Here is a 20,856-nt window from a genome sequence, read left to right as displayed (position 1 = left end):
CACTACCTACGTGTTAGGTGACAATGTCTCAACGGCTGATCTGTTTTAAGTTTCATTCGAGAGGGGGCTTATATCACTCAGTCTAAGGGAAGGCATGTGGTCTTCTCTGTCAGACCCTCACCCTGCCTCCAGATTAACTCTTCCTCGCTCCCTCTGGCGCTGTCTGACTTCGTGTTTGTCTTTTCACAATCTGTGTTTCTCTTGCCTTGTGTCTTTAGGTTGGAAATTTTAGTGTCTTGCAGAGTGTTTGGCTCATACTTTTTTTTTCTTGCGGTTAGCTATCCCAGACCATCTGCTGTATTGTTTTAACACCTTCTATCCTTTTAGATAATGTTTTCATCTTTGGCTTGCTGCTTTCGTTTTCTCCTTCAGTGTAGTTACACACTTAATTTCACGCATTTTGTTGCTTCCGCAGATTGCAGGCGATAGGTTTCTTCTGGGGTATGGTTTCAATCCTTAATCTGTGTTACCAAGGAAAAAGGGACAGATGAGCCTACGAACCAACCAACCAACCTCTCCCAAACATTGGAGCCGGCCAGTGTGGCCGAGCGTTTCTAGGCGCTTCAGTCTGGAACCGCGCGACCGCTACGGTCGCAGGTTCGAATCCTGCCTCGGGCATGTATGTGTGTGATGTCGTTAGGTTAGTTAGGTTTAAGTAGTTCTAAGTTCTAGGGGACTGATGGCCTCAGATGTTAAGTCCCATGTGCTCAGAGCCATTTTTGAACCAAACGTTGGAAGAGTGGGACCTCTCCCCAGGTCGCCGACATACTTGCCGACGGTTGTCATCCGGCGTAAAGCGGACCCGAAGTTCATCGCTGAACTCAATGCGACGCCATTCATCAGCAGTTCGTGCTTCCCGGTCGGGGAACCACTACAAACACAGCCGTTGATGTTGTGGTGTTAACGGCAGCCTACAGGTGGAACGGTAACTCCCTGGTCCGCCTGTTGCTAGTCTCTGACCGAAAATGTGTAATGACAGACAATGGAGTCCATTACTTGTTGTCGGATGGCAAGCGTAGTTGTGGAGGCGTTATGATGTGCTTGGTGCGGAATGCGGCCATCCTTCTTTGTGGCCGATGGGCGTTGTCCACTGGAACTCTCACGATGAGTATGCCTGTCCCCACATTCCCATGCAATCGAACATTGGTCACTGTCACATTCGAATGACCCACAATTCTGAATATTGCACGATTCGACCAACCGGCTTAATAGTGATGCACACTCTTGTTTGTTGTTGTTGTTGTGGTCTTCAGTCCTGAGACTGGTTTGATACAGCTCTCCATGCTACTCTATCCTGTGCAAGCTTCTTCATCTCCCAGTACTTACTGCAACCAACATCCTTCTGAATCTGCTTAGTGTATACATCTCTTGGTCTCCCTCTGCGATTTTTACCCTCCACGCCGCCCTCCAATGCTAAATTTGTGATCCCTTGATGCCTCAAAACATGTCCTACCAACCGATCCCTTCTTCTAGTCAAGTTGTGCCACAAACTTCTCTTCTCCCCAATCCTATTCAATACCTCCTCATTAGTTACGTGATCTACCCACCTTATCTTCAGCATTCTTCTGTAGCACCACATTTCGAAAGCTTCTATTCTGTTCTTGTCCAAACTAGTTATCGTCCATGTTTCACTTCCATACATGGCTACACTCCATACAAATACTTTAAGAAACGACTTCCTGACACTTAAATCTATACTCGACGTTAACAAATTTCTCTTCTTCAGAAACGATTTCCTTGCCATTGCCAGTCTACATTTTATATCCTCTCTACTTCGACCATCATCAGTTATTTTACTCCCTAAATAGCAAAACTCCTTTACTACTTTAAGTGTCTCATTTCCTAATTTAATTCCCTCGGCATCACCTGATTTAATTTGACTACATTCCATTATCCTCGTTTTGCTTTTGTTGATGTTCATCTTATATCCTCCTTTCAAGACACTGTCCATTCCGTTCAACTGCTCTTCCAAGTCCTTTGCTGTCTCTGACAGAATTACAATGTCATCGGCGAACCTCACAGTTTTTATCTCTTCTCCATGAATTTTAATACCTACTCCAAATTTTTCTTTTGTTTCCCTTGCTGCTTGCTCAATATACAGATTGAATAACATCGGGGAGAGGCTGCAACCCTGTCACACTCCTTTCCCAATCACTGCTTCCCTTTCATGCCCCTCGACTCTTATAACTGCCACCTGGTTTCTGTAAAAATTGTAAATAGCCTTTCGCTCCCTGTATTTTACCCCTGCCACCTTCAGAATTTGAAAGAGAGTATTCCAGTTAACGTTGTCAAAAGCTTTCTCCAAGTCTACAAATGCTAGAAACGTAGGTTTGCCCTTTCTTAATCTTTCTTATAAGATAAGTCGTAAGGTTAGTATTGCCTCATGTGTACCAACATTTCTACGGAATCCAAACTGATCTTCCCCGAGGTCCGCTTCTACCAGTTTTTCCATTCGTCTGTAAAGAATTCGCGTTAGTATTTTGCAGCTGTGACTTATTAAACTGATAGTTCGGTGATTTCTTGTTACGCGCTGATAATGCTGTCTCAAATGACTACGCGGTATCTCCGTGTCATTCACTATGATCGCTCAAAATCTGACACTGTTCATCCCCGGGAACAACACTAAACACGAACAATACTGTGAGACCTGAGTTTCTGCCGGCGTATACAGTGTTCAAACAACTTAATGGAACGCATCCGGGTGGCGTCGACGACAAACACTGATATTTCGACCGGTGCACACCCTGTCGTACTCCGGATGAAACTGCAATTCTGGAAAAAGTCAGATGGCTGCCACATCAGATAACATATTTTTCTCAAAAGAAACGCTTAATGGTTGCCGCCATTTTACGCAGATCGGTCGGTCCTGTCTCCAAAGTGCGGTCTCTTCGCTCTGTAACGTCTCAGATGTATCCAGTAGGTTTCAGAAGACTCTCAGGGCAGGCGAAGTGTTGTGGCGTAACAAGACAGCCACGCCAGTCGGAAGTAGCCGAAAGGCACGCGTTAACTCACGCAGGCTAGTAGATAGGTCTGAAACAGCATACGTAATGAATGCTATAAAGAAAAGTACGTAGCTCCTGGAATACTTAACTTTAATCCATCCTTGTTGTACATCGCTCTTGACGATACAAGTGAGACTCTGTAGATACATGCAATGTTACTAACGGCGCCTTGCTAGGTCGTAGCCATTGACTTAGCTGAAGGCTATTCTAACTACCTGCTCTGCAAATGAGCGAGGCTTCGTCAGTGTGCATCGCTAGCGAAGTCGTCCGTACAACTGGGGCGAGTGCTAGTCCGTCTCTCGAGACGTGCCGTGTGGTGGCGCTCGGTCTGCGATCACTGACAGTGGCGACACGCGGGTCCGACATGTACTAATGGACCGCGGCCGATTTAAAGCTACCACCTAGCAAGTGTGGTGTCTGGCGGTGACACCACACAAAGCATCATGGATCGCTTCCAGGAAGGCACGGGGCGATCCACAACCATTACTGTCTCACCTTCTCCCTCCCCCCCCCCTCTCCCCCTCCTCCCCTCCCCCGCGCCCCGCGCAGCTAGAAGAGAAAGCCAGTGGAGTACTGCAAAAAATATCCAATGGTGACACAAGAAAAAACTCAGGATAGCCGAAAACAACATACACATTACAGAAAGGATCACTTCTAAGGAACCCTTCGGTTAAAATAAGGACACAAATATCAAACGAGCACATGTTACCCGCTATCTATACATACAGATGAGAAATTAAATTTCCTCGAACACGTAAGGCTAACAAGACACAAAGCAGAAAATTACTAAATAAACTGGTGAGGCTAAATTCAGAACGGTACAGACTACCTCTACCATTCATACGGACGCACCACCGAGCACTCTTCGAATCAGTACAGACTGAACCTGGTTACCAACAAAGAATCAGTCAGACGAGGGCAGAGAAGTGTGCTACTTAGGTTATCTGGAGCCTTCGGCACCACCTCTGTGGATACACTGTGTGTGGTGCTGGGGATAAGCTCCATAGATACCACGATCAAAAACAGAGCTGAAAGGTACCGGTTGAAGATGGGGATAGTAGATAAGGTACACACAATAACTGGTGTACCGATACAGACGACAAGTCAATGTAAAATTCGGCGTTTGGATACATTTGGAAATGTGTGGTAAGGTCTTGTGGGACCAAACTGCTGAGGTCATCGGTCCCTAAGCTTGCACACTACTTTTTTTTAAAAAATTCGTTATTCAATCATTATAATTATACATGTTAACCTACTACCTAAATACATTAGTAGGTCATAATTCCAACTATTAATAATTGACAATTCTGCAGCTTTAATTTCTAACACTACAGGTTAATACTACAATTCCTTCACCACTATGGGGACTAATCTACTATTATTTATTATACATGTTGTTTATGATGATTGAATTATATCTTCCTCTACAAGTGTTAAACTAGAATACTACTTTTGGTATGTTACTGTGATTACTCTACGTGCAGCGTTACAGGTGTGCCAGTAGAAACAAACCTAATTTTGCTGGCCTTTCCTACCGACTAACCCCAGTGGGAATGCCGCTGGCACTGGGCTGGCCGATGACCATTTCGCTGCAGTTCTATACGAGTCTTTACACACTACTTGCTATGACTTGAACTAACTTACACTAAGGACAATACACACACCCATGCCCAAGGGAGGACTCCAACCTCCGACGGGGGAAGCCGCGCGGACCGTGACAAGGCGCCCTAGACCACTTGAACACCCCGCGCGGCCGTTTGGATCCATGAAAAGGCGTGTGTGATGTAAGTGATAAGGGACGTAGACTGCACAACTTCCTCCCTGACATAAGGGAGAAAGAAACGTATCGATACCAGCCGCGATATGGTACATTTCTTAACCGGACACGGACCTTATCACACGTACTTAAACCGCGTGAGTCTACATACACACGCGGGGAAGAGTGTTCTCTAGAACACACTGTCTTCTTCTGCGGGAAATACGAGAACAATAGAACGCTTAAACTACACACAGACAGACATGCATAAATACAGAATAATAAGAGACGAAGAACGATGGGGATAACTGAACGCACTGACAAACAGTATTTCAAAAACGACACATGAAGAGTACCTGCAGACACGACGTAACAGACGTGCCTACATGCAATACGACAACAGTCTCCAGAGGGTGGACAGCGACACTCACAGTGAAAGCGAAAACAGTGACACTGAAGAGGAACAGAAGGATGAGAAAGACGAGGTGTAACAGTAAATAAGCGTAAGGTGCTGGCGATCTAACCAAGCAAGCGTCAAATATTGTACATGAACAAGCACCTAAAGTTAATGCATAGGATTAGCAATACTATTTCTCTACCACTACCCAAAATTTTACTTTGTGACGCGATCAACAGCCATTCAGTGATATTCGCCGTCAGTCACAATCGGTATTGTTAGTTGTAAAATGTTGTAGATAAAAACAAAATAAAAAAACTACAAAAAACATGAAAAACGAAAACTGTAAAATGTATGACCCTTTTTAAAACATCAGCTAACAGATCTATAATTTTGCAATAAGTAAGTATATGAATATGAATCCCTCCCTGACACACACATACACACACACACTCACACACACACACACACACACACACACACACACACACACACACACACACACAGACACACACATGCGAACAGAACTTGTTGCCACCTTTATGTTTAAAGTGCGGCATATGCCTGCCATGTTAATAATATTAAAAGTAAAAAAGTAAATGTTTTAATGTTAATATAAAGATGATTTGATTATATCAGTGCTTAGCACATCGCTTTATCATAGTTTCCGAGAATTTGTAATTCGGAGAAAAGGATTCGTCCAAAAAGAAAAAAAAACTGGGAAGTATATGTGTCATGCAATTGATTTAAGAATCTCAATAGCAAAAACCTCTGATATCTTTGACAACTTCATTAAACCGTAGTGTAATCTCATGATTGTCAGTAATTCACTACATAAAATTACGATTTCAGGCACAGGTCTAGTTATGCGAGTGCATAAATTGAGGTTATACTCTTTCTGTCAGTGCTTTCCGCCAATACTCTGGACGTCAGAAATTTTGTTTGTGTCTACTCAAGTGCCCATTGGTTGCCGGTTCTACTAGTGGTCTCACGGTCTACATAGGATTTCTTAGTGAGATCAGGTACTGTCAGCCAGTGGATGTGCTGTTATCCCTGTCTGTAATATTCTCCGCATCCAGTCAGGTCGGAGGCCCATGAATGTTGGCTGTCACCTGAAAAGTATCCTGTGTCCATAGCGTGCAATTTCTAAAATTCCGTGGCATTTCGAGACAATTTTGATTCTACCTTATTCATCAAAAGCAAGGTGTGATATCTGACAATTTATATATGTGAAAAGATGAATACATATTCGGATTCTTTTTTAGTAGGGGGGTCATAACACTTACGGCGCACCCCCTCCCCCCACCCTGGATCCGCGCCTGGGAAGAGGGGGGAGGGGAGGGGATGTGGTCCCAAGGCACTCTCGTGTCAGTGTCATATTCCACATACCGCTCTGCCACAGTATTGAAGCGATGTTGGTTGGGCATTGTCATGTTGGTAGTAACGAATACTCTACTCAAGAATCAAAAGAAGAGGAGGTATACTTGTCAAAGACTCGGAGCACGGGAAGATTGTAGTTGGACTACATCATGATCAGACATAGATTTCAAATCATATGCAGTATTTGATTTAAGATGCACCCAGGTGCAGGTATAGACTCAGATCACAATTTAGTAACGACGAAGAGTTGACTGAAGTTCAAGAGAATAGCCAGGAAAAATCAGTGTGGAAGGATGTGGGATACTGCAGTACTGAGGAAAGATGAGATGTTCGCTAAGAATATGGATACTGCGATAAGGAATACCAGAGTGACCAGTTCAGTTTGAGAGGAATGGAGATCTCTATAGTGCGCAATCGCAGATGTTGGACGCCGAAACATAGATATGAGGAAGCAAAATGCGAAGAAATTTTGGGTAACAGACAAAATACTTCAACTGATCGGCGAAAGAAGGAAATACAAAAATTTACTGGGAAAGACAGGAATTGAGATCCCCTGCTATAGCCGCAGGGCAGGGCAGATAGTTTAATTTGTGGAAAGGGGCCAAAATGAGTGGCTGTCAGTTGCACTCGAACATACTATTTTATTCATCTGACAAACATTACAAGAGTAAAGAAAACATTAAAAACAGAGCAAGCCAAACATTAATTTTAGAACTTAATTCCCGGCAAAATGCGCTTTTCAATCTCACGCATAAAGGGCAAAACAACTTTAATTTAAAACCGTCTGAAGGCCAATCACTCAAGACTCAACAGGAATTTGAATTTAAAAGGCAGAAGGCCTTATCTTAAAACATTTCTCTAAATTAGGCTGAAGGCTCAAACAATATCATGCCTTAAGGGTAAAACAACTTTAATTTAAAATCGGCTAGAAGCCATACATAAACAAACAAGAAGGACAAATAAGAAAGGCAGCACATCAAACGGCGCTCAGAAGTTTCCAAGGGTTGGCCTGGAATTCAAACACTAACGCTCGCTTAGGTGAGACAGGCAGACGGCCCAACAATTCTCAGTCTGACAGCAACCCAACTGACAGACAGTCAACGGACCAAGTGACAGGATAACTTCCGCTCCACCCGACCAGCACACAACAGGGAGTTCAATGGAACAATGCAGAAGGTATCGGCGCCCACAACGAATTACACATTCAGCTGTCAAACTACACGCCAGGCTGGACAGCCACAACACCAAGAGGAAAATACACTGCCTGAATTTACATCAGTGCCCAGGGCAGGTAATCGGAACGTTAACGGCCACAAGGCAGAAGATTCCGCTGGTGCAATTCAATTCAAAAATAATCAAGTTAAGTTAAACTCCACAGGATAGCGGCTAGAATTTCGCTAACTTTAAAACACACGTTGTTGCTCACGGGAATGTCCCAACAGCCCACAACGAAATTCAGACGACAGAATGTGAACAGTTGGGGCTGGCCGGTAGGTTAAGCAGAGACTCAACTTTCGTGTCCGGGATCGGTGAGCCACAGACCCCATAGCAATGGGATCAGCCCCTCACACTCCGACCGCGTGTGGACGCCACCAGCGGCCCCGGCCAGACACGCGCCACGGAGACTTCCTTGCTGCTCCACGCCAACCGTCCAACTGCCCGCACACGACACAGCCGGAAACTATAAGCGCGAGGACAAAAATAGTACAAGGGTGCGAATATCGATACACGCTATTGCTGCGACTCGCGGATAGAGAGGATAATAGCATAATCGCGATAACCGCGGGAGACTAATCACAGAATAGCAACCAAGGTTTAATGCAAAGCATAACACGAGCCAGCCACGGCTCAGGAATATACCGATATAAATCATGCGATGCAGCCAAGGCGAAATGGCTGCAGGAAAAATGTGAAGAAAACGGAGAAGAAATGAACATCGGAAGGAGAGACTCAACATACAGAAAAGTCAAAGAAACCTTCGGTTTCCCTCTATGAGAGGGACGACTTGTCCGATGAAACGATAGGCGACGAATTTTGAATCGATATGGAAGAGAGAGAGGATAAAGTAACAGAGTCAGAATTTGAAATAACACTGGGATCCCTTAGATCAAATAAGGCCAAAGAGATATATAACGTTTCATAGGAGTTCTTAACATCATTGGGGTAAATGGCAAGCAAACAGTTATTCAAGTTTTTCTCGAAGCATTACACGTTCTTAAACTTACAGAATAATTATACAAAAATGGCAGATTCAGAATTTGTGCTTTAATGAATAAATTTGTCATGTACTTTTTTCATCGATTTGATTCAAACACTTGATTAGTATTCGAAAGCACTGATCTAGAAGTTAGAGGGTGATCAACTGGGACAACCCTTTTTACTCCATCAAATCCTCTCTGGCACCTGAAAACGCTTTCTACTGTGCTGCGGGTTCAAATGGCTCTGAGCACTATGGGACTTAACATCTGAGGTCATCAGTTCCCTAGAACTTAGAACTACTTAAACCTAACTAATCTAAGGATATCACACACATCCATGCCCGAGGCAGGATTCGAACCTGCGACCGTAGCAGTGGCGCGGTTCCGGACTGAAGCGCCTAGAATCACTCGTCCACCTCGGCCGGCTGTGCTGCAGGGCCATCAGTTGCCAGCCACCATGTTGACAGCTGTTTCATGTCTGGTGTGAATTGGTGCTTCAACGCCTCATTCACAGCACTGTGTTGGCGCACTTTCGATCGCCAATATCATGTTGTGTGGTGTGGTTGCAGTTTTGTAAGTGGTGCTGGTGACTAATTTTCAAGAGACCTTCAGCACATTTTAGACATCCATTTTTAAGTGTTCTGGGTTGATTTATGAAGTGGAAGAAACAGCAAAACACAAAAGAAACTATGATAGTGTGATATTTAAATTTATTCGTTTGAAGGAAAAGAAGAAGGCAAGGCTGTTTAACAACTGCATAACATTTCTGTAGATCAAGTTGACACTTGCCTTACTTAGTTGGCTGGCATGTACAAACACAAAAAAAAGTTTCATTCTTAACGACGCAATCTTCTCATCCATTAGGGGACTTTTGCCTTCCACTCGTATACTAGTGATCAAAAGTACCCGGACACTCCTATGTTATGCATGATATGCAGAACTGACCATTATATGGACTCGAGAGTGAAAAAAGAGGCGAGGAGCATTGTGTTGACAGCAGAAAAGCAGTAACAGTAGGTCAGAAGAGCTCACTGAGTTCAAGGGTGAACTGTTTACTGAATGTTGCCCGAGTAAAAAAAAAAAAAAAAAAAAAAAAAAAAAAAAAAAAAAAAAAAATTGGACTGCCGGCCGGAGTGACCGAGCGGTTCTAGGCGCTACAGTCTGGAACCGCGCGACCTAGCGGTCGCAGGTTCGGATCCTGCCTTGGGCGTGGATGTGTGTGATGTCCTTAGGTTAGTTAGGTTTAAGTAGCTCTAAGTTCTAGGGGACTGATGACCTCAGAAGTTAGTTAAGTCCCATAGTGCTCAGAGCCATTTAAACCATTTGGACGCCTCTAAAGCTGCCATAGTCGACAGTGAAGTGGAAACGTGAAAGAGCAAACACAGCTCAAGCAAGACCAAGCTGACCTCATGTACGGACGGACGGGCACCTCCGACCTTTGCGGTGGGAAATCTTCTTGAGCTCCAAAGTGCTGCCATGAGTCCAGCTAATAGAATGCCTGTGCGTAGGGAATAAAAATTAATGGGATAAAATGATCCAGCGGCCCCTCAATAGCCACACATTTCTGTAGTCAGTGGTAACAGACTCTGGAAGTGACGTAAACAGCGATGCCACTGGACCGTCGATGATTGGAAAAGAGAGATTTGGAATGACGAATCACGCTATATCCTGTGGCAGCCTGCTGGAAGAGTTTGGATTTAGCGAATATCTGAAGAACTTTGCCTGCCGTCATGCGTAGTTCCAACAGCGAAATTCGGAGGAACTGGTGTTACGGTATTGGGGTGTTTTTCTTCGTTAACCCTTATTGCGCTTATCAGAATGCCAGTGAGGGTCTATGTCCAGAATCTTTTTTCAATGGAGAGATCATCATGACAAGTTTTCAGTTGTATATCTCATGTCCTGTGAGCGCACATCGTGTGTCTTACTGCAGTGTTTCCTTTTCTTTCCACATCGTGTAGAGAATGGCCTGAACCTCGGCCCTTCCGTCCGATCTTTTTGACAAGGCCTTTGGCAGAAAGTGGGTAATTTCTTATGACGAAAATTTCAGGCTAACATTGGTCATGATTTTTATTTAAAACTTAAGTAGCGGTTGGGTTCGAACTCAGGGCACAGAACGTTCTGATTAATAAAGACGTAACCCTTGTTGTTGTTGTGGTCTTCAGTCCTGAGACTCTATCCTGTGCAAGTTGCTTCATCTCCCAGTACGTACTGCAGCCTACATCCTTCTGTATTCATCGCTTGGTCTTCCTCTACGACTTTTACCCTCCACACTGCCCTCCAATACTAAATTGGTGATCCCTTGATGCCTCAGAACATGTCCTACCAACCGATCCCTTCTTCTAGTCAAGTTGTGCCACAAACTCCTCTTCTCGCCGATTCTGTTCAATACCTCCTCATTAGTTATGTGATCTACCCATCTAATCTTCAGCATTCTTCTGTAGCACCACATTTCGAAAGCTTCTATTCTCTTCTTGTCCGAACTATTTATCGTCCATGTTTCACTTCCATACATGGCTACACTCCATACAAATACTCTCAGAAACGACTTCTTTACACTTAAATCTATACTCGATGTTAACAGATTTCTCTTCTTCAGAAACGCTTTCCTTGCCATTGTTAGTCTACATTTTATATCCTCTCTACTTCGACCATCATCAGTTATTTTGCTCCCCAAATAGCAAAACTCCTTTACTACTTTAAGTGTCCCATTCCCTTAGGCATTATAAAAGACATTGTAAACGATTTATAAAGTAATATAATACAGAAAAACTAGGAAAAAAGATATATATTTTTTACATTCATTCATGGGTGCAAACATAGAGAAGTTGCAGGAAGGTTGATTTAAGCTAGGTGTGCTAGGAGGAATGGTATGGGGGAAGGGTTGAAAGAGGGAGAGATAGAGGAACATAATAGAACATAGTTAATTAAGATAAGGCAAGAGAAAGAGAAATGACTGATTTAGAAATCAAAACAGCAAGACGTGTAAATGGGATCAGATATGAGCATTTACTTTACTGTTTGAGAGACAGGAAACTGCCAAACACATTAATTTTTGCGGAAACAATATGAGGGTGAGAGAAGCAAGTGTTTCAGCTTTTATTTAAAAGCGACAGGGCATTTAATTGTGCGGAGAGAGCAAGATAACTCATTCCAGAGGCGGAAGGCAACAGTGGAGGGAGACTTAGCGAATGTTTTTGTTTTATAACATGGACACAGCAATGATAATAAATGACTGCTGGTGTTCCTATTGTGACGAAATGACGGCTACTTAATTTCTGACCCAAGATAGTGGGGCTCACGTGCACTGCACCGGTGAACCGATGAAGTAAATATAGTGTGTGGTAGTCGCGTAACTTTTATGGCCGCGACCACAGAAACTGGAGCTATAGAGCAATGGCATCGTCCGACAGACGGATGTAGGAGGTGTACAGCGCACAAGCATTCGTCGTTAGTCTGACCGTCTAGTGTCCTCATTGCCTGAAAAATGTGAAGAAATCTAAAAAGAAATGATTGTCGAAAGCAATAACGTACCATTCAGAAAATTCAAAACAATGTTCGGTAAAATTAAAAGCAGGGGCGATAACGTTACGAGTACAATGGGAAATCCAGTGGTAAATAAAGACGAGAGAGCGAATGGGTGGAAGAAGTACCTCATTGTCTCTATGAGGTTAGGACTTGTGATTCAAGATGAATCAGGAGTCCACGCTAAAGAGATACTGGATACAGTACTACAATCAGAAATTATAAGAGCTTCGGACAACTTAAGAGCAGAGAAGGCAGAAGGGATAAATAACATTCCATTGGAATTTCTAAAATCACCGGGGTATGTGGCAAAAAAACCCGGCTTCTCTGATCGGTAAAGGAAGGGAAATTGGGTTTAATGTACTGGTCAACAACGAGGTCGTTATAGGTGGAGCACAAGCTCGGATTGCGTCAAAGACGTGGAAGGAAATCGGCCGGGCCCTTGCAAAGGAACCATTCCCCCATCTGTCTGGAGCGATTTATGAAAATCACGAAAAATCTAAATCTGTGTGGCCGCACGCAGGCCACCTGGTTCGGTATGTATGACACTGACGATATACCATCAGACTTTCGCAAAAACATTATCCGCACAATTCCAAATCTAGCAAAAAATGACAAGTGCAAGAATTTTCTCACAATCAGCTTAACAGATCATGCATTCAAGTTGCCGACAAGAATAATATAGAGAAGAATGAGAAAAAAAAGTGAGGATGTGTTACACCACGTTCAGTTTGGTTTTAGGAAAAACAAAGTCACCAGAGAGGCTGTTATAACGTTGCAGTTGTGAATGGAAGCAAGAATGAAGAAAAATCAAGACATGTTCATAGGATTTGTGGATCTGAAGTTCGACAATGTAAAATGGTACAAGATGTTCTAAATTCTGAGAAAAGTAGGAAGGGCTTTCCTGACTAAGAGAAGTCTACCAGTATCAAACGTAGGCCTTAATTTAAGAAAGACGTTTCTGAGAATGAACGTTTGGAGCACCTCATTGTAGCGTAGTGAGTCATCGATTGTGAAAAAACTGGAACAGTAGAGAATCGAAGCATTGGAGATGTGGTGCTATGGAAGAATGTTGAAAATCAGGTAGACTGATAAGGTAAAGAATGAGTAGATTATGTGCAGAATCGGCGAGGGAAGGAACGTGAGGAAAGCACTGACAAGAACAAAGAACAGGATGGTAGGACATCTGTTAAGGCAACACGGAACAGCTTCCACAGTACTGCAGAGGTTAAACACTCTAGAAAAACACAGAGATTGGAAAACATCCTGCTTATAATTGAGAACGTAGGTTGCAATTTCTTCTCTGAGATGTAAAGATTGGCACAGGAGAGAAATTTGTGGCGGGCTACATCAAAACAGCAAAAGACTGAAGAGTAAAAAGAAAACAAAAGTGTCCCTATTCATTCCGTGTCGGATTAAATCGCAATCGTGGAGGCTCGGCAGAACGAGTGATTTCACAAGTTTGCGTTTCACATCCTGAGGGAATACACTTCGAAGCTTTTTAAGGCCACAGATCCAAGCGAAAGCCTTCCTGCATGTGGTGACAGTATTTTCTGCCCAGTTGAGATGCTCATCCAAAGTTACGCCCAAGTTTTTCGATGTTTTTAGATAAGGTATTGGAATCCCGCCGAGAAGAAGAGGAGGCAACCGTTCGCTGGATTCAAAACATGTTGAGTTCTGATGGACCCTTTTGCATTTCATTTAAGTCCTAAATATTGCATCCATGTCACCACTCAAGACAGATCATCATTCATGTGGAAGATCTTGGTATTGAAATCTTCAGGCCTAGCCTTTGCGTCAAATTGGTGGTTCTCAGCATTTAAATGAAATTTGCAGGACAGAACCGACGAGACAGCATTCACACATACACAACACACACACACACACACACACACACACACACAATTTGTGAGCCCTTGAGTGACTCCCGTGAGACTCCTGATAGTACGTGCTTCCAAGACGAATTTTCATTCCCACTGACACTGTTATGTTTGTTTTTCAAGTAGATTTCACAAAACTGCAACGTACTATGTGAAAATTTTTGCTGTCGAATTTTTCTGAGCGGTATATACATACAGACGATATCAAATTCATTACTGAAGTCTAAAAGAGTCATTATCCTGGATTCCTGGTTGTCCATGTCATATTTCATGTTTTTACTTTAATTAGTGAGCTATGTGTGGTATGCGGTTTACGAAAACCGGGCTGATACGTGTCATATACATTGATTTGCGTAAGTATAAAAGTAAAACACATCATGTAAACAATAACATGCTGACATATTTTTCTCTGGGAAAATCTCTTGAAAACTACAGGGTGTTTCGGTAAGAGCGTACAAAAATTTTAACAGGACACAGAGAATCCTGCAATGAACAATTTGAGGTAGGGAACCGGGAGTTGGAGAAGCCAGCTTAGGGAGATATGTAAGTAAACTTGTCTACCGCTTTGTCTAGCAGTACTGTTTTCCAGTTTATTTATAACTAACATGCGTACACGTTTACTCGTACTGTGCTGTTTATTTACATGTAGATTCTTTATTTCCTGCAAGGAAACAAGGAGGGCGAGCCTGACTGCTAGGACGTCATGATGCAGATTTTGTTTACTTGTTCATAAAGTGGTTCTGTTGTATCGTATTTACAATGTCCCATGACAGAACGTGCAGACTCATTCATTACTCAGTGCTATTCAGATACGTACAGTACGATACGATGGAGCTGTACCGGTAGTTTCGCCGAATTCACTGACATACACCTTATGTATGGGGAAGTAAGTTGCAATGCTCACGCTGTTGAAAGGCTGCACAGGGAACGCTGGGGCGTATTGCAGTGGACCCGCTACGAGAACTCGTCGTATCGCATGTGAAATGGGAGCTGCGCGTACTAGTGTGTGGAAAGTACTCCACGGATAAGCCGGCCGGCTGGCCGCGCGGTCTAACACGCTGCTTCCCGAGGGGGAAGGCGTGCCGGTCCCCGACACGGATCCGCCCGGTGGATTAGAGTCGAGGTCCGGTGTGCCGGCCGGCCTGTGGATGGTTTATAAGGCGGTTTTCCACCTGCCTCGGAGAGTGCGGGCAGGTTCCCCTTATTCCGCCTCCGTTACACTATGTCGGCGATTGCTGCGCAAACACTGTCTCCATGTACGCTTATACCATTGAGACGTTCCCAGGGAGTCCACTGGGGCCGAACCATACAGTAACCCAGGGTTTGGTGTGAGGCGGCGGTGGGGTGTGTGGACCGATGTGGCCTGTTGTGGGGTTGTGTACTACTGAGGGCTACGGCGGGACAGAGCCTCTCCGTCGTTTCTAGGTCCCCGGTTCAGTACACACGTACACACACACTCCACAGATAACAATTACACTCATACCACCCACAACGATTCCACGCAATGCTCATGACTGACTTTGCACCAAGGATCGCATTTTGTCATTGGTTGATCCAACAGTGGATTGATCGATCAGAACATTATTATATACACTCCTGGAAATTGAAATAAGAACACCGTGAATTCATTGTCCCACGAAGGGGAAACTTTATTGACACATTCCTGGGGTCAGATACATCACATGATCACACTGACAGAACCACAGGCACATAGACACAGGCAACAGAGCATTCACAATGTCGGCACTAGTACAGTGTATATCCACCTTTCGCAGCAATGCAGGCTGCTATTCTCCCATGGAGACGATCGTAGAGATGCTGGATGTAGTCCTGTGGAACGGCTTGCCATGCCATTTCCACCTGGCGCCTCAGTTGGACCAGCGTTCGTGCTGGACGTGCAGACCGCGTGAGACGACGCTTCATCCAGTCCCAAACATGCTCAATGGGGGACAGATCCGGAGATCTTGCTGGCCAGGGTAGTTGACTTACACCTTCTAGAGCACGTTGGGTGGCACGGGATACATGCGGACGTGCATTGTCCTGTTGGAACAGCAAGTTCCCTTGCCGGTCTAGGAATGGTAGAACGATGGGTTCGATGACGGTTTGGATGTACCGTGCACTATTCAGTGTCCCCTCGACGATCACCAGTGGTGTACGGCCAGTGTAGGAGATCGCTCCCCACACCATGATGCCGGGTGTTGGCCCTGTGTGCCTCGGTCGTATGCAGTCCTGATTGTGGCGCTCACCTGCACGGCGCCAAACACGCATACGACCATCATTGGCACCAAGGCAGAAGCGACTCTCATCGCTGAAGACGACACGTCTCCATTCGTCCCTCCATTCACGCCTGTCGCGACACCACTGGAGGCGGGCTGCACGATGTTGGGGCGTGAGCGGAAGACGGCCTAACGGTGTGCGGGACCGTAGCCCAGCTTCATGGAGACGGTTGCGAATGGTCCTCGCCGATACCCCAGGAGCAACAGTGTCCCTAATTTGCTGGGAAGTGGCGGTGCGGTCCCCTACGGCACTGCGTAGGATCCTACGGTCTTGGCGTGCATCCGTGCGTCGCTGCGGTCCGGTCCCAGGTCGACGGGCACGTGCACCTTCCGCCGACCACTGGCGACAACATCGATGTACTGTGGAGACCTCACGCCCCACGTGTTGAGCAATTCGGCGGTACGTCCACCCGGCCTCCCGCATGCCCACTATACGCCCTCGCTCAAAGTCCGTCAGCTGCACATACGGTTCACGTCCACGCTGTCGCGGCATGCTACCAGTGTTAAAGACTGCGATGGAGCTCCGTATGCCACGGCAAACTGGCTGACACTGATGGCGGCGGTGCACAAATGCTGCGCAGCTAGCGCCATTCGACGGCCAACACCGCGGTTCCTGGTGTGTCCGCTGTGCCGTGCGTGTGATCATTGCTTGTACAGCCCTCTCGCAGTGTCCGGAGCAAGTATGGTGGGTCTGAAGCACCGGTGTCAATGTGTTCTTTTTTCCATTTCCAGGAGTGTACTTAAGCTGGCTTCTCTGAACCCAAGTTCCTTACCTCAAATTGTTCAATGGAGCATCCTCTTTTCCCCGTTAAATTTTTGCATTCTCTTACGGAAACACCGTGTATATCACTAAACGGCTGACCTTGGACATGGTACAAGGTGCAGGTTGCTTACCTAATGCCTTGCAGGGGCAATAACAACTTTGGTTTTCAGTGGTTCGTAAAGTTATCGAGTAAATTTGAAAATTTAATGTGCTGTCTTAATCTACTCTTTATTAGCTACAATCTTATGTGAAAGGCTTAACCCAATAAGTCAAGTGTTTCAGTCAAACTCACGGCTCGCAAATTACCCAGACTATATTCTTCCATTATTTGAGAACAAGATCACTTAGAGACTTCCAACAAACTTTACACGTAATTTCAAACCTTTAGAAACTTTTCCGGCCTGGCACCTCCAACAAAATGAGGAAAAGAAAAAGGGTTCATCACTTAAAATATTTTCACTTTTTATGCCGCAAAACTCCGGCATCGAGTATGACATCGTTATTTGTTTTGTAAATAAAAACGGCCTTTTCTCGCTGCACTGTATTTTATTTCTCCCAGACGCGTTGCGCCATTTTCACTTCAAAGCATCATAATTGGGAACTAGAATGATATAGTTTTGTTTTGATATGTATTATTTGTAGATTATAAAACAGTTCAAGTCTCGTTTTTAATGTAAGTATGTGATTTCGTACAGTTCTTCTTATTGACATAAAAAATACAGTGCAGCAAGAAAAGGTGGTTTTTATTTACAAAACAAATATTTCTGTTCATACGGTGAAGAATGGCCACTCAAACAAAGTCGTCATGTCATTATTATTTTATTTCGAGAAATACCCCAACCAGCAACTTCTTTATGTTTTTTTCTTTGTGTCAACACATCTTTCGAGCTTTCACCAATCTTCAATGAGCGGGAAAGATACATCGGTAGTCAGCTGGTAGATCGTTACAAAGGTCGACTGCAGTTTCGATGCTGCAGATGGCCTGTACAAAATAACAATTTTCTTTAGCTGCAATGTTCCGGGAGTTGAATGTTTCAATGAGCGGGAAGAATACATCGGTATTCAGCTGGTAGATCGTTACAAAGATCGACTGCAGTTTCGATGCTGCAGATGCCCTGTACAAAATAACAATTTTCTTTAGCTGCAATGTTCCGGGAGTTGAATGTTTACGATATATTACTCATTAGATGTACTTGCTTTCTACTCTGCAAGTTGGTTTTCCGGTTTTCGCATCTGTAATCGTGGCGGAAACTGATTGTCATTTATATATTGTAGAAAACAGCGCACAATCCGCCGTGTTGCCGTCTGACACCTTTGTTTACATTAGAAAATTATGTCTAAGGTCAAATTTAGATTTTACTTACAGGTTCTGAAAGTGATATTTCTAGTTTAAGTCTTTATGAATCAAATACTGTAATTTCTTAGCATGAATATACTGAGTGCTAGGTACGAGTATGATTATTAAATAATTGCAGTAGTGACTGGTTAACTAAACTACACTGAATATTAAAAAAATAATATAATACATTTTATATAAAAGAATTTTATATCAAAGAATTAATATTACATACATAGGTAGTATGAATAATTTTGTTCATAGCTGGAGTGATATCTACGTAGAATGAAAGCAGAACAACTGACTTACGCGATTTAGAACTATATGCACTGGATGGATACGACAACAGAAATATATGGTCTTTTATTTATTGTTAGTATTATTTTTCAAATGGTATTTGATGTATGGTTGTGCAAGTAGGCTAATTTTTTTTTGTGTGTGTAACTCAGTTTGCTCATTTATGATAGCACTGGGCTTTATTGACCAGTGGAGTTCTTGCAGGCTATGTGCTATGTCTGTCACTTGATGTTCTTCTTGATTCCCATTAAGGCAAATATGGATTTGCTTAAGTTTCTTAAATGAAAAACATCCATGTCTTTCTGGAAACGTGTACTGAAATTTCTTTCTATTTGGCCGATGCACATCCTCGAACACGAACTGTAGTCTGTGTATTCATGTTTGATTATATTCCTTACTGTTATTTTTAGTACTGTGGATGGCTTTGCCCTTTTTTTATTATTCGTGCAAAGGCTGATTTTGATATTTGTTTCTCGTAAAAGGTTTGTTACTTTATATGACACTTTTCCTAAAAATGACTTTCTCAGAAGTTTTTCTGTTATCTGCGATGTGGTGTTATTTAGTGTGGTTGGTTATGTGAGAATAATTTTATTATTTAGGTCATCTAACAATATTTGACTGTATACATTCCTGTAAGCAGTTACTTTAATGGTGTTCAGTTCATCAGTTTGTTTAACTGTTACTAATGGCATTTTGTGCATTTTGTTGTGTACGACGTTTTACATTATTTCTTCTTTACTACTAGATCTTTTCACAACACATTTTGCAGCCACTATTGTCAGATGCCACCTACTTTGAACTTTTATACCTGGGTCTTCGATTCAGTAATTAATCAGGGATGGGGCGTTTAATCGTAAGTAACAAACATATGAGGATAATCGTGATGGTTTTTAGGTGAGGGAGACATCCTTACGACTTCAGTGATATTTGAAGGCCTAACCTCTGGAATCGTTTGACTTGTTGTTTTCCATCTTTCACTTGTTGCGCTATTTAATTGCAAATATGAATTTCACTGTTATGCTGGATAAAATATTTTGTCACTTAATGGGTTAATTACATCAGTCTGTGTGTGAATCAGGACGGTACTGTAGCGGCAGTACCGTTTTGGATAGGAAAACTGAGTTTTGGTGAAATATTTCGGAGCACACGCCGGCCGGAGTGGCCGAGCGGTTCTAGGCACTGCAGTCTGGAACCGCGCGACCGCTACGGTCGCAGGTTCGAATCCTGTCTCTGGCATGGATGTGTGTGATGTCCTTAGGTTAGTTAGGTTTAAGTAGTTCTAAGTTCTAGGGGACTGATGACTTGAGAAGTTAAGTCCAATAGTGCTCAGAGCCATTTTTTCGGAGCACACAAGCTACAGCCAGGTGCGGGCCTGTTGACAGTAAGTTATGCTACCAGCAGTTGTGAAGCGGAATGGAGGCCACAGGCCCGTAGACCCACTGGAAAGAGTAAATGCAGTGGTTTGCATGGCGCAAGTTACAGGCAGAAGGGGCCCACTGGCCTACCTAGGTTTTATCAGTATGTGACTCGGAGCAGCGCGTTTAGCAAAACAGAGGTTCACGGCCGCATATAAATAGTTGCCGTTTCCCTAACAAAGCATTCAAGTGTCAAAGCTCTCCCGGAGGTCGGGGCGTCACACCACTGGCTACACACAGCAGCAGATGCGGCACCAGTGTTCCAGTCCCTATCGAGTCGCTGGTTCGACCCTCTGAGGCCGCCGCAGGGTGCATAGCCAGCCAGTGACGGGCCACTCCACGGTTCGCTACCATGGGCAGCCGTCTTGGCTCCCAACCTGCACCGGAGACATCCAGGGCGAGGGCCGCAGATTTGGACGCCAGATCGTGGGCGCTCGTTGTCACCGCGTTCTTAGCCACACCAACGATGGAGTGCTGTGCCGCGGGTCGCCTTGCAGCGGGCGTGGCTGAGGTGGCAGAGGCGAAGGCAGCTGAGTTCGCTGCAGACGCATCCTGACGACGCTGCAACTCCGCTGCCGTACAAGGCTGACACACAGCAGTGCATGCACTGGTCACTGAGGCATCCATTCCACAC

The 20,856-nt window shown here is 44.2% G+C and overlaps 1 protein-coding gene across 1 annotated transcript in view; it reads right to left on the bottom strand.

Moving 5' to 3' along the window:
• Positions 1 to 9,209, bottom strand: part of LOC126195483 (uncharacterized) — a 38,963-nt gene extending 29,754 nt beyond the window's left edge. The window contains exon 1 of the mRNA XM_049934112.1: positions 9,142 to 9,209. Coding sequence (XP_049790069.1) covers positions 9,142 to 9,209 — 68 coding nt within the window. The remainder of the gene's footprint in view (positions 1 to 9,141) is intronic.
• Between the last annotated feature and the right edge of the window lie 11,647 nt (positions 9,210 to 20,856).

The sequence above is a fragment of the Schistocerca nitens genome, chromosome 7 (assembly GCF_023898315.1).
Source record: "Schistocerca nitens isolate TAMUIC-IGC-003100 chromosome 7, iqSchNite1.1, whole genome shotgun sequence".
NCBI lineage: Eukaryota > Metazoa > Arthropoda > Insecta > Orthoptera > Acrididae > Schistocerca > Schistocerca nitens.
The sequence above is the reverse complement of the archived record's forward strand: the minus strand, read 5'-3'. Positions and strand labels throughout refer to the sequence as shown.